Genomic DNA, 15,198 nt, shown 5'->3' with positions numbered 1-15,198 from the left:
CAGAGTGCTCCTTAGAGGCCAAGATGGCCAAATTTCATCTCTCATACTTCGGGCATATTGTCAGGAGGGACCAGTTTCTGGAGAAGGATATCATGTTTGGTAAGGTGGAGGGTCAGAGAAAATGAGGAAGACCTGCAGTGAGATGACTGGCCAAGTGGCATCATTGATGGACCCAAATGTGGCAACAGTAGTGAGGTTGGCCCAGGATCGGGCAGTGTTTTGTTCTGCTTTGCATAAGGTCGCTATGGGTCGATACTGAGTCGATGGCACCTAATAACAACAACATTTCATTACTGTCAAAATTGAGCTAATGAATCAGGCTGTGTAAATATGTTTATCACTTCTAAAGATTCTTTAAAGGATGTCTGAATTCTCATAGCTGAAGATTAAGATCAAGCTTGGTGTAATAGAAACACAAAATGGTGTTATATTCACAATGGTTTTTACAACAGTAAAAATCTGTTGTAAAAAGAGTTTTTTACTGTTTCAGGAAGCATATGTGTTCACTTTGAGGTACACTGAAGGACCCCTACAGAACTTGCTATCTGTCTCATGTGATTTGTCTACTGCTTGCGTGAAATATTTGCAGTTATCTTGTTATATGGAGTCCTGATATGACTGCTGGATATTGCACTGTACCTCAAGGTCAGTTTGAACCACAAGGTCACAGTTCAAACCCAGCAACTGTTCCTCAGAAACCCTATACAGGGTTGCTATGAGTCAGAACTGACTCAGCAGCACTTAACAACAATAACATCTTGTTAAATAACTAGGCAATTTAATGCTACTCTTGATACCTTTCTCTTCAACCAAGTATGTGTTCTCTGTGATCTTATGAAATTTATGATTTTATTCTGGGTCCTTGGGTGGTGGTGCAAATGGGTGAGCACTTCATTAATGCAAAAAGAACTAGTGAGCCACCTTGGGCCACTGCTCCAGAAGGTCACTACCTTGAAAGCCCTGTGGAGCTTTGCTTCTCTGCACACATGAAGTCAACTCGAGTCAGAATCAACTAGACGGCTACTAATGACAACATTGTCTTACTGTGATCTACTAGTGATGCTTTCCAGTTAGAATTGTTTCCTTGATGGTGGGAATCTCTCAAAGTACTATTTTTATAGTTCTCGTTTTAAGAATGAGTCTAAATAAAAGAGAACTATTTTTTAGTATCGCTGTAACTGGCAGTTACATTCTTCTTTTTGCTCTAGCCAGAAACCTAGGTTTGTCTGAACTCGTCTCCTTCCCTGCACCTGACATCTGACTCCTTAGCCTGTCACTGGAACCTTCAAAACATATCTGTCACCTGTGCTGTTTGTACCACCCTATGTATCACACTACTCCAAGCTAGGCCACTGTGTACCTCGCTTCTTAAAGAGGCTCCTGACGATTGGACCTAGCTGAGCCGAATGGCCCGGTGACTTCTTTTCTCACAACTCCCCAGGGGCTTTCCTCAGAAGCCTTGGGTTCCAGGGTGAGCTGCCCCCTTCTCCCTTCCCCCTTCCCACTGGGACCCTAATTCATCATATCCTGTCTGTCCTTGCTCGCTCTGTTTCATACACACCAGGCAGGCACATTTCTGCCTCTCTTCTACCTTGGTACTGCCGGGAACGTTCTCTCACATACCTGCATGCTTCACTCCTTCAGGCCCTCACTCAGGTGTCACCTCAGTGACTCTTGTTCATCCCCCTGCACTGGTCTGCTTTTCCAGTGCTCATTGCCGTATAGTGAAATGTGTATTTTGTCAATTAATTTATTTATTTGAATACTTAATTGAAAAATTTAAAATACATTGTTATTGTTGATTTTAGGTGCCATCAAGTTGATACCAATTTATAGAGACCCTGTGCACAACAGAATGAAGCACTGGTTAGTCCTGTGTCAACTTCACAATTGTTGCTACACTTAAGCCCATTGCTGCTGTCTCTGTGCCGATTCACCTCAGTGGGGATCCTTCTCTTTTTCACTGACCCTTCATTTTACCAGACTGATGTCCTCCAGGAATGGGTCTCTCTTCATAATATGTCCAAAGTATGAGAGACGAACTCTGGCCATACTGACTTCCAAGGAGCATTCTGGCTATACTTCTTCCAGCCCAGATTTGTTTGTTCTTTCGGCAGTCCGTGGTACTTTTAATATTCTCCTCCAACATCATAGCTCAAATGCAACATTTCTTTCACGTTCTTCCTTATTTACTGCCCAAATTACACATGCATATGAAGTTATTGAAAATGCCATGGCTTGATTTCAGGCATACCTTAGAGTCCTCAAACTGACATCTTTGCTCTTGAACACTTTAAAAAGGTCTTATGCAGCAGATTTGCCTAATAAAATGCGTCGTTTGATTTCTTGATTGCTGCTTCCATTAGTATTGAAGGTTGAGCTGAGCAAAATGACATCTTTGACAACTTCAGTCTTTTCTCCATTTATATGGATGTTGTTTATTGGTCTAGTAGTGAGGATTTTTGTTTTCTTTAACATTGAAGTGCAACCTGTATCAAAGGTCTGTGATCTTCATCAGTAAGTATTTTAAGTCTTGTTTGCTTTTGGCAGGCAAGGTTGTATCATTTGCCTATTGCAGGTTGTTAATGAGTCTTTTTCCAATCCTGATGCCGTATTTTTCTTCATATAACCCAGCTTCTTGGATTATTTGCTCAGCATGCAGATTGAATAACTATGGTGAAAGAATACAACCTGGCACACACCTTTCCTAATTGTAAACCCTTCGGTGTTCCCTTGTTCTGTTTGGACAGCTGCCTCTTGGTCTATGTACAGGTTGCTCATGAGCACAATTAAATGTTCCAGAAAATGTATTTTCCACATTGTTGTCCATAGCTTGTCATGATCCACACAATTGAAAGTTTTTGTGTAGTCAATAAACACGGGCAAACATCTTTCTGGTAATCTCTGCTTTCAGCCAAGATCCATCTGATGTCAGCAATGATATTCCTCATTCTGCATCCTCTTTTGAATCCGACATGAACCTCTGGAAGTTCTCTATGAATGTATGGTTTTAGCTGTTTCTGTATTACCTTTAGTAAAACTTTACTTGCATGCAATATTGATACTGTCTGATGATTTCTTTGTTTCATTGGGTCACCTCTCTTTGGAATGAGCACAAATACAGATCTCTTCCAGTCAGTTGGTCAGGCAGTTGCCTTCCAAATTTCTTTCATTATATAAGTGAGTGAGTGCCTCCAGTTCTGCATCAGTTTGTTGAAAGATTTCAGTTTGTATTCCTTCAATTCCCAGTGTCTTGTTCTTTGCCAATGACTTCAGTGTACCTTGGATTTCTTCCTTCAGTATTATTGGCTCTTGATCATATGGCTAGCTCTTGAAATGGTACAAAATCAACTCTTTCTTTTTGGTAGTGACTCTATATTCTGTCCATCTTCTTTTGATACCTTCTGCATCATTCAGTATTTTGCCTCTAGAATCCTTGAGTATTATAAGTCAAGGCTTGAATTTTTGTTTTCAGTTCCCTCAGCTTAAGAAATGCTAAGCATGTTCTTCCCTTTTGGTTTTATAACTCCAGGTCTTTGCACATTTTATTGTAATATTTGACTTTGTCTTTTCAAGCTGATGTTTGAAATTTTCTGTTTAACTCTTCAACCTCCTTATTTCTTCCATTTGCTTTAGCATCTCTACGCTGGAAAGCAAGTTTCCATTTTGGTCTTTTCCTTCTTTCTTGTCATCTTAAGGACATTTTGCTTTTTTCCTATATATGATGCTCTTGATGTCACCCCACTCTTCTGGTCTTTGGTCTTAAGTGTCTAACGTATCAAGTTTCTTCTTCCGTTGCTAAGTTAATGTGGGTTATAGTCAAGGTCATAATTTGGCTCTTGTGGACTTGGTTTTTGTTCATCTTCAGCATGAACTTGCATATGCCCAGTTGATGGCCTCTTCTACAATCTGCCCCTTGCCTGGTTTTGGCTGATGCTGTGGAGCTTTTCCACTGTCTCTTTCACTATGTAAAAGAAAAAGGAATGAATCTTGTACCTTCCCATTGCACCCACCAGAAGTAGTCAGTGCTAATAGTTTAGTGTATTTTTGGTGTTGTTAAGTGCAGCCAAGTCGGTTCTGACTCTTAACGACCCTGTATAGGGCTTCCGAGGAGCAACTGATAGGCTTGAACTGCCGACCTTGTGGTTAGCGGTTCAGTGCTGATCCTACAGCGCCACACCAGGAGTCCAGTTTAGTGTGTAGTCTTCTATGTATTTTTCTGAGTTAATACAAATATGTATGCATGATCCCACACAGTGTTAGCATAGAAAATAATGGCAAAATAATTTCAGTGACTTGATATTTAAACTTCACAGTATCTTCTGGGAATTTCTCCATATTTTTATTTGTATACATTTCATATATATCTATTATTTTTTAATTGTTGTTATGTGCCGTAAAGTCGGTTCCGACTCATAGCGACCCTGTACAGGGTTTCCGAGGCTGTAAATCTTTGCGGGAGCAGAAAGCCTCATCTTTCTCTCACGGAACAGCTGGTAGTTTCGAACAGCTGAACTTGCGGTTCGAAGCCCGGTTCGTAACCACTACGCTACCAGATTACCACTTATTATTTCAGCAATGGCTTCATATAGTAAGTACTGGACTACGAATCACCAGGTCAGTGGTTCAATCCCACCAGCCAGTCCACAGGAGAAAGAAGTGGCTTTCTGCTCCTGCAAATATTTAAAGCCTCAGTAACCCTACACAGGGTCACTGTTCAGGACCGACTCGAAGCCACTTAAAAACAATAGAGAGATATATACAGTTTATTTAATTTGATCCCCATTGATAAATATATAGGTTGTTTTCAGTTTTTCCACTATTTCAGGCAACATGTGTCTACATTTTCATTTGAGCTGGATCAGTACTTGTTCAATAGGAAGTCTCCTGATTTCTGTTCATGGTAGCGTCTTACATTGCTTGTGACTTTGAAAGAAATAATAGTTACCTTTCTTTTATGTAAAATCAGAATCTAGAATGTTTAGACTTTCAATAATTGCTGAGTTATATGATCTTATATATGTTGTTGTGATAGGAAAAAAGAGACTACCTTTTTTTCCTTTTCTATTTTTTATCTTACCCCGATATTTATATCTGAAAAAGTGATTTTTATTTTCTTGAGGAGTGTCAAATGGAACCAAGCCTGTTTATTCTGAGCTCTAAAACGTAGCCCTAAATGGATGCACTCATAGGGGGCGGGGATGGACGGATCAGTGGGTTAGTGGGAGATCTTTTCTCTATGCAGCTCTACTGAGTTTCCATTAATGGCTTGGATTTGGTTATCTTAGAAATCACTTCTCTGCACAGGTACTGTAGAGATGTTGTTACGGTTCTGCTACAAAACCACTTTAGGGAGGAATAGCATGTCAGTGGAGACCACAGATACTGAATGTGAGATGTACTGCTTTTACTGACAGAATGGCTGCTCTTTGCCATTAAAACATATGAGTGGCTTTATCATTAAGCCCCAAACTGGGTTTTCTATGGGAATCTACTATGAAAGCAACCAAGACTCTAACACCTAGTAGGTAAAGGGTCTCGTTTTGTTTAATGTCTTTAGTAGTTGTTGTTGTTAAGTGCCATCGAATCGTTTCTGACTCATAGCAGCCCTGTGTAGGGTTTCTGAGAAATAGAGTCATCCTGTGAAAACAGAGTACATGCCAACCAGGCAACTTTAAATTCTCTAGAAACCACATTTAAAAAGAAAAAAGTGAAATTAATTTAACCCAGTCTGTCTAAAATCAGTATAAAAATATTAATGAGGTATTTTGCATCCTTTTTACTGTCTTCAAAATCTAATAACCATTTTGTATTTACCACACATTTCAATTTAGATGCTAAATTTTCATTGGAAATAATTGATATGTGTTTGGTTTCTGCATTCTAACTACAATTGCATTTGTAGTTGGAAAAATAGAATTGAAAATTTAAGTTATTTCAAACATAATTTTTGTGTGTCATAGAGGTTTTTTTTGGCTGTATTCTTCACATTAGCAGATCTCCAGGTCTTTTCTCCATGGACCCTCTGGGGTGGGTTTGAACTGCCAAACTTCGGTTTAACAGCCAAGTACTAAACCATTCCATCACCAGCTCTTTTTAAACATAATGGAAACCTTAAAGATAACTGGATTGACTTACTGACATTTAAATTTGATATTTAAGTAAAATAGCAAATTCAGTTCCTTAGCTCGTTACCCTGACATTTTCAGGGTCAGGAGCTCCATGTGGCTGGTTACTACAGCTCTGATTCCTGTGACTCTGCACTCACTGTTCTTGAAGGGGGTTGTCTACTCCTCTAGAATGGTGACACAACTTTCTCAGCAATGTCAACTGGAAACGTGAGGAAAGCAGGCCACTCATCTCTGTGGAGATTGTTGATACTTCTGTCTCACATAGATGCTCAGTATAGTGCTTGCCGTATAAGTGTTAGCTATTATGACTTAGTATGTAATGCCTGATTTTTAAATGGCCATGAAGGTACTTCCTACTGTCTGTTTTCTCCTGTGTTTCTGTCACTAAGAAAGATGATTATAATTTCTTATGTTTGATCGTATTTCAAGTATCATATCTGTTTTACTAGCATCAGGTTTTCTTTTATAATCCTTTGAAGACTTTTTAATAGACAGTTATTTTTGTAATTGATACCTGAAATGTCTGACTCTTAATTGCCTTGATAGAGATACCACCCATTTGGAGATTGAACCCTTCACTCTTCTGGGCGTTTGTGCTGGCCTGATCCCCTACCCTCATCATAACCAGTCCCCGAGGAACACCTATCAGTGTGCCATGGGGAAACAAGCCATGGGTAAGATTTCTTTCTGGGGCTTGGTTCTAAATACTTGGGGAAAAGACTTCCTATCTTTATTCTTTCTTCACTAGTATATTGTATGTCTGGCGACATCAGGTGATGGTAACAGTTCTAGCTCAGAGAGTTGCTAAGGGCCCTCTGCAAGGCTTTCAGGGGTCTTCTTTAATGTGTAAAGCTTAAACACAAATGGAGAAAACCTCTGAACTTGATAACTTGACCAAACAAAGGGACTTGTAACGACTACCAGAGAACAGTGTAGGGTAAGTATGAAGAGAAAAGCCTGATAAATGTAAGTTGTTAATCGGGAGAGATGAAAGAAAGAACAGAAAAAAATACAAGGCTAAGGATGGAAAGAGAGGAAAAGTAGAGATAAATATGCACAGTGTGACTAGAATGTATCTAGTATCTGTTTGATTGATAGTTCTTGAACTTACTGTATCTTTATTATTAATTTTTTTAAAGCTTCTATTGTGAATTGATTTTATAGTTTACATGGGAGAACATCAAGTTTCGCATTCATCCTATTGTATTCTGTTTCATTGCAATGATTACAATCCCCTCCATGAGTCATCATTTTAACAGTATTTGCTTCTATTCCCTTTGCTTTTTCTTTGTTTGTTTGTTTTTATGTACGCAAAAACACTCAAGAATACAGAATCATTTAAACAACCCAAGAGTACATTCTGCAAGCCTGCCTCCTGGCTGATAGCACACAGTCTTTCTCTTTCCATGAGTCTAGAGTCCTCAGCTGCTGCCTCTCTCCATGTCATCATCTCTGCCTCCATCTCTAGTATCACTGCTTCTTTGGATAGGGTCCCACATTCTGCTCATGCTCTGCTCCCTTGATGGTTTTAGGGTCCTCTGTTCCTGGACTGTAAGATTAACGACTCTCCCCTTTATGTTACAAAACTTTTACCTTTATAGTTGTGACAATCCCAATTAGTCATGGTAACAATTACTCATTATTGAATCAAAAGAATCTTATCCCTCTCTCCTTTCACCAGACCCGTCTAGACAAAATGAAGACTATTCAGGGGGGACTGTTTTGGCTGCACACTCTATTAAACTAAACGCCCCTTGAAAACTTGTAAGCCAGTCACTTTGTGTCTTTATAGCTCAACCCCCACCCCCATTTTAGGTAGCCGGTGTCTAGGTTGTCCATCCCTATCAACGCTGTATACTGAGGGGATAAGCTTAATCCTTGATGTGAAGACTTCATCCCTCTCCATTGGTATTTTGAGCTACTACATCCATAAGTATAAATCAAGTTCATCAAATTGTAGCAATTTACACTTGGATCCTTTATCATATTTCTTTATCTTCCTCTAGTGGAGCTCTGGCCAAGACATTGAAGCTAGGTCAAATGGGTACTATCTGCAAGTTTGGGTGTTCTTGTGCATCTCCCCCCACTTCATATCATCTGGAACTTACTTTATCTTTGTGTTTGCTACTACATTACCTGGACATCTTCCAACTCATGACACATCAACTTCTGTTTCTTCTTTCCCTTTTTCCTCTCATCCATCTGTTTACTCACTTACCCATCCATCCATTCATTCATAACATTTATTAAATATCTGCTATACATGAGGCATAGGGCTGGAGTCTGAAAATACATAAATGAAAGACTGAGTTCTGCCTTCTAGGAGTTCATAGTCTAATGGGAGAAACCTATAAGTAAAGTGTGATTTATAGTGTGATAAATGCTATGGCAGACCAACAGTCAGGGTCTAAGGAAATCCAAGGAGGGGCATCACTTAAGGCTTCTTGTTATTGAACTTAAGGCTAGAGAATGCATTTTCCTGAAGAATAGAAGCAAGCTGAGTCTTCAAAGATAATGAGTGTTTTTCAAAGATATGGAAGTTTACCAAGCATTGCATGGGAGAGGCTTTGTCCTCCAATATTGCTGTTTTGTACATAATGGGTGTGGAGCTTTGCTTGGAAGAAGCCATGTTCAGGAGTTTGAATTTTATTGAAGGTGACACAAAGGGGATACAAGGTAAAAAAGTTGTCCCTATTAAACCTTTTTTCTGATTGATGTTTTGAAATTATTTAACTCCTACTAGATTTAATAATTTGTACCTAGATATATATCTGTGAAGAACCTCTGGTAGCGTAGTAATTTCAAATCAGTTTGCTAACCTCAAGGTCTGCTTTTAAAAACTACCAGCCATTCCGCAGGAGAAAGATGAGCCTTTCTGTTAGATTTACAGCCTTGGAAACCCTATACACTGTCACTATGAGTCAGAACTGGCTCCATAGCACCCCACCACTATTTTCTGTGACATTATGCAGTATGATGAATCAAATTTATTTGGCCTTTCTCCTCATGCTTTTGTAACTCCCACCAAATGATTAGGTGGAACTATAAAAGTAAGGTGCTTGTGGCCTACTAAAGGGATTGGACGGGTAGCTAATGCAGATAAGGTGCATGGAACCCTAACAAGGGGGTTGGTCAATTTTCCTATACCCAAAGGCTTAAAATGAGTGAAAGGGGTGAGGGAACCTCACTACCATCAAGAAGAGAAGGGAGTGGACCCAGGGCTCCTGTGCTGAGAAACTCCTGAATCCAGGAGACAGATTGAAAGAGTGATAACACCGGAGCCGTCACAGATGGTGAAATGAAACAGCAGTAAACTAGTGTGCAAGATGGCACAGTGAGCTTCCCGGCCCCTGGAGCAAGGTGACCATAGTGGGTGTGCCGCCAGCCCTCAGAGAGAGATAGCTGAGCACTTTTGGACCAAGGCTTACTGGTGGTGTGAGGTGTTTTGGACATTTGTTGGTGGCCCTAGAGAACCTTGTTAACACTTGCCAGAGCAGGGCAGAAACCAGGGTGAGAGAGAAAGAGAGAGCTGCCTGCCGTCACAGCCTCTTCTCAGCAGTGAGCAAAGCAGCAGAGAAGCAGAGAGTGTTGCAGGAGGGACTCCTGGTGTCTGAATTAGTAGAAAAAGTTGGAGAGAGAAGGTGTGTGTGACTTCCACCTCATAGCTGGGGCTGTTGGTCTTGATTCTCCTCCCACCTCTGGAAGTTAGAGGAGGATGGACACCGTCCACCTCACCATTTTTACTTCAATATGACTTTTGTCTGATTCAGAGTAATATAAGGCAACTTCATAAAGAAGTTGACATTGTGGAGACATAGTTTGTAGCACTGCCTTTGGATAACAATTTAGAATGCCCTTAGCAACAATAAGCTGACTGATATAGCTTGACTATTAAGGCACCCTGTTTCTTGCTTATGGAAACTGGATCCATGAATAAGGAAGCTTGGAGAAGAATTGAGGCATTTGAATTCTGGTGTTGGTGAAAAATACTGAATATACCGTGGACTGCCAGAGAGGAACGAACAATCTGTCTTGGAAGAACTACAGCCAGAAGACTTCTTAGAAATGAGGGCGGCCAGATTTGTCTCACTTACTTTGGATATATTTTAGGAGGGACAAGTTTCTGGAAAAGAGCATGTAGAGGGTCAGTAAAAAAGAGGAAGACCCTCTACGCAATGGATGGACCTAGTGGCTCTAGCAATGAGCTCAAACATGGCAACAATTGTGAGGATGACACAGGACCAGACAATGCTTCATTCCGTGATACACGAGGATGCTCTGAGTTGGAAATAATTCAGCTGACCTAATAACAACATCGATGGGCTTATGCGTGGCAACGGTAGTGAGGTTGGCCCAGGATCGGCCAATGTTTCGTTCTGCTGTGCATATGGTCGCTATGGATCGATACTGACTTGATGGCATCTAACAACAACAATAACAACATGTGCTAGGGCAAAAAACCCTAGACTCAAAAATGTTCTACAGAGACCCTTGTTTGAAGTATTAAACAGAGCAAAAACTAAAACAAAAGCAGTAATTCAAATGAGGGAAACCACCAACATGTACCAGTGAAATCTGTGGAATCACTCATGGTGTTCATTATACCTGACAGAGGGCAATGAAATCATCATAGAATCACAATTGGGAATGAACTATGATTGCAGTATGTACATATTTACAAGTTAAAAAGACTACAGGGTTGGTTCTGGGGTTTTACTTAATGTGGCTACGTGTCTGGGTCAACTCATAATCATGTAACCCTGAGATATAGTCCTAAAATGGTTACAAGACAATCTCAGGACCCCAGCCTTTAACTAGAATCAGTTACCTAAGGTTTGACTGGCTATTTTGTGTAAATCGGTAAGGACATGCCCAGGTGAGGTCCCTAGTTCTTCCTGTTAGCACTTCCCTGCATACTAATTAATCTTTTGTCAACCACATTCCTCCTGAGGGTAAGATTCCCTTCCCTAGGCTTGTCAGGACTTGTCTCAGCTTAGCAACACTGTTGTTTTAATGGCCAGTAAGCATTGGGGAAGTCACATGAACTCAAATGGCATTTGAACTTCTGTTAAGACTCAAAATGGGAGTTTGCCGCCCACAGACCAATTGTAGCTGTCCACAGGCCAACTGCTTTGGAGTTTACGCTCTCCTACAAACAACAGCGTTTCTTCACGGTAGGTAGAGAGTGTAAGTTTTTACATTTGCCTTTCTGCTTAGTCACGAAGCAATAAACAACATATTGTCCTGTTGCCATTTACCTGAATGATATAATGCCTGCATACTTCAGAGAGACTCCCAGTGGGAAAATCTAAACAGTGGTTCATCAATTTAGCCTTTCCCATTCATCCTCAGCAGCAGTGCCGGCTGATTTCCCGCCTGGGCTTCTGACTGGCTAACAAGTTGAAAATATACAGTACTGAACCCCATGTATCATGAAAGGGTTATTAGTTCTATTGGGTTTACCAAACCATTTTGTTTCATGATGTGAATCCCTGCTGAAACAATACAGCTTTTGTGTAGAACCTTCAGCAGAATTAACGGAAGACTAATCACCTCATCACTGATGCTGCAATTCTTTAGGCTGTTTGAAGATGAAAATACAAAGTGTCACAGCTATCTCCATGTAGGGCATCTTTCTTCTTTTAAGGAAAGAAGAGACTTGAAGGAAAGAAATATTTTTATTTTTGTAACTTCCATCTCCCCACCAGAAAAAAAAATAAATAAATCCAAAGCCTTTATGTTGTGGCCCTGAGTATCTGAGGCGCTGTGTTAGTTACCACACACAGTTAAGCAGGATTCGTGTGTACAGAAAGCCAATTCAGTGTCTGTAGAGTTCTTTTGTAGTTTTCTGTGTGAAGGGTTTTTTTCTCCTTTTGTTTTGAGTGTCATTTGCAATTCATTGTCTGTGTTTTCTGAGGTTGGTGTATTCAGCTGCTCTGACCCTGGGTCCGGCACATTTAGCTCCTTGGATACAATCCTCTGACGTTACTGCTGACGCTAGGAAGACAAAAGCCACTGAATATCTTAAGTAATAAAAAAAAAAAAAAAAACTTCTTTGTTAGTGTTTGTTATTATAAAACACCTGACAGGGAAGAAAAGCCGTGATATAAATAATGAGTACATTTAAAGTTGGCACCTACCAGGACCACATTTTTGTTTTGGACTCAGAAGTATTGAGTGAGATACATATATGGAAAAAACACAAAAGAAGACAGACCAGCAGAGAGAACCTACAGCAGAGACTCGGTCTGTAAAGCACGTTAAGGAGGACTGCTTTGGGTCACTGACTCACAGCCTTGACAGTAGAAAACTAAAATTCACACCCGTCCCATTCTAGATATCAGCCATTGCTGAAGGCGATAAAACTCAGAGATTCTATGTGGATTTTCTAAAATAATATTTTCATTATTCTTCATCTGTTTGTTGGCCCATGTGAAAAGTGGAAGATAGCAGCCCAGAATTAATTCATTAGATTTTCCAACCATTCTAGAAAAGGTACTGTCTACTCTTTACTAGCCTTTCCTCCCTCAAACAGAGTGAAGAAATGCAGGTCATTTTCTAGTCTTACCTTGTATGTAAGAGAGAGCTGACTTTATTCCAGCATTGAAACACCAGAACAGGGTGCTGCTGAAACCTCTGTGAGTTAGTCATAGAGCCCAGGTTCCCACGCAGCATCTTACTGTGCAGTGCTGAGCACAGCTTCATGATGTGACGGGTCAGAGCCAGAAGTCAGGTAGACACCTGGAAATGCCAAGACTCCCCAGCGCACTCAGCAGGACAAGTTGGAACTGTGTTGGAGCAGCATTGTGTGAGATCTTGTTGGCACCCAATGCCAAGTTCACAGGAGACCCGCTTTCATATCCTGCCTGTTTTATTAGTTGGCAATCCTCTAGTCGAATACTTTCTCCTGTTTCAAAGGGTCTTTCAGTCACTATCAGCTCAGTTAATGAATATGCATCACATAACTCTCCCTCCGCTCCCACCCTCTTTGCCACCTCTTCCCCCTTTTAACTCCAAATTATTGGGACTTTTTTTTTTTTAACTCAGGATCTTAATACTGCTTCTGATTTTGCTTTTAATCACATCTATTTCTAAGCAGATAGATTTTTCTATTCTCCCGTGTTGCCCTCCTTGCATTACATGGGGTGTATTGGAACCAGGCTGAAGGATATTCGCTAATACACAGGGAGCCTCATAAAATTGTATTTCATTGTATAGCCCCTTTTTGCTTTCTGATTGTTTTCTAAGCATGTTTAATATTTATCAATTTGTGGTACAAAAGGAAAAGATACCTTAGTTTTCCCTGACAATCCTTTTTCAGAATTTTGCTTTTGGTTTAGACATTTTTAAAAATCATTGTCACTATTTTAGGAATGAGCTTATGTGGCATTTCCTAAAGCTAGGATGTGAATAATGAATACTTAGAGGCAAGATTAAATGAAAATTTAGTATTTAGGATTGGAGTTGGAGGTAGGGATATTGCAGGGTGATGGGATATATATTTTTTATTGTTGCTGCAACTATTGTTGGAATCCTGGTGTGGCGCAGTGGGTTAATGCGCCAGACTGCATTTGAACAGCAAGGTTGGCGGTTCAGGCTCACCAGCTGCTTGTCGGAAACCCTATACAGGGTCACTATGGGTTGAAACCGACTCTACAGCACTTAACAACAACAATTGTTGATGTTAATTGTAATTGAAGTTGCAACTTACCAACTATGTAGATGCTTTACATACTTGTAAAATCATAATGCTATCCCTGTTCTGGTGTGGTGCTGTAGGCTAATGCATCAGACTACAGGTGATTTAAACTGAAAGGTCAGTAGTTCAAGCTCACCAGCTGCTCCGAAACGACATACAGTGTTGCTATGGGTCAGAATCAACCCAGCGGCACTTAGCAACAACATCCTGTGAGGTATAATGCATACTTCTTGTTGTTTTCCTTGACAAGGACGCTGAGTCCTAGTTTGGTTGAGTATAAAATATTACACCAAGCCAAGCATTCTATGAATATTATCTATGAAACCTACTCAAGTCCTTCGTATCGAAAACTGACTGATGTCCTCATTGTTGGTCATTCACTGTGAATCAGGTTTTCCCTTCCAGACTATAGATTAGAAACTCCTGGAGGACAAGGAGTGGGCTGTTTTTTCTTTACTATCTCCCTTGTACCTAGCTTAGTTGATACAGTATTATAAGTACTTCATAAATGTTTCACAAATGAATGAATCTCTAAGCACATTCCATGTATTAAAGTCAGGGGCAGAATTTGAAAAGAATTTTTTGCAAAGAAGAACGAAGTTGGAAGATTTCTACAACGTGATTTTAAGACATGTATAAAGCTACATTAAGTAAGCCAGTATGATATCTACGTAAGGGCTGTTGCTGCTATTGTTAAGTGTCATTGAGTCGTTTCCAGTTCATAGTGACCCTGTATAAGGTTTCCAATGTTGTAAATGTTTACAAGAGCAGAAAGCATCATCTTTCTTCTGAGGAATGGCTGGCAAATTCAAACTGCTGACTTTGAGATCAGCATCCAACTTGTAACCCTCTACACTACCAGAGCTCCTTTGGTACAGAATTATTTTTGTTGTTAGGTGTCGTCGGTTAAGACCCATAGTGACCCTGTATAGGGTTTCTGAGGAGCAGCTGGTGAACTTGAACTGCCAATCTTGCAGTGCAAAACAACCTTGCAATCCAGCGCATTAATGCACAGCACCACAGTCCAGAAACGTACCCACATTCCTGTGGGCAGTCGATTTAATGAATGTGTCAAGGCAGAGCAACAGTGAAATGACCAATAAACACATAAAAATATGTTCATTATTATTAATCATCAGTTGAATGTAAATTAAAATGCAGCCATGTAATAAGAAACTCTTACAGTCATTTGAATGACTGACATACTTCAGTTTTGGTGAGGATTTACAGTATCAAACACTCTACAATGCTGGGGGACGTGTAGAATGTGATACCCTTACCACACGACTTAGAAATCCCACTCCTATGTAGTTACCCAAGAAGAGAAAACACAAAAAGATTTAAATCTGAATGTTTGCAGCTTTATTC

The 15,198-nt window shown here is 40.2% G+C and overlaps 1 protein-coding gene across 1 annotated transcript in view; it reads left to right on the top strand.

Moving 5' to 3' along the window:
• Positions 1-15,198, top strand: part of POLR3B (polymerase (RNA) III (DNA directed) polypeptide B) — a 184,867-nt gene that overhangs the window by 111,023 nt on the left and 58,646 nt on the right. The window contains exon 19 of the mRNA XM_006865254.1: positions 6,678-6,805. Within this exon, the coding sequence (XP_006865316.1) occupies positions 6,678-6,805 (128 nt within the window). The remainder of the gene's footprint in view (positions 1-6,677; positions 6,806-15,198) is intronic.

The sequence above is a fragment of the Chrysochloris asiatica genome, unplaced genomic scaffold, assembly GCF_000296735.1.
Source record: "Chrysochloris asiatica unplaced genomic scaffold, ChrAsi1.0 scaffold00076, whole genome shotgun sequence".
NCBI lineage: Eukaryota > Metazoa > Chordata > Mammalia > Afrosoricida > Chrysochloridae > Chrysochloris > Chrysochloris asiatica.
This window is presented reverse-complemented; position numbering and strand designations above follow the sequence as displayed.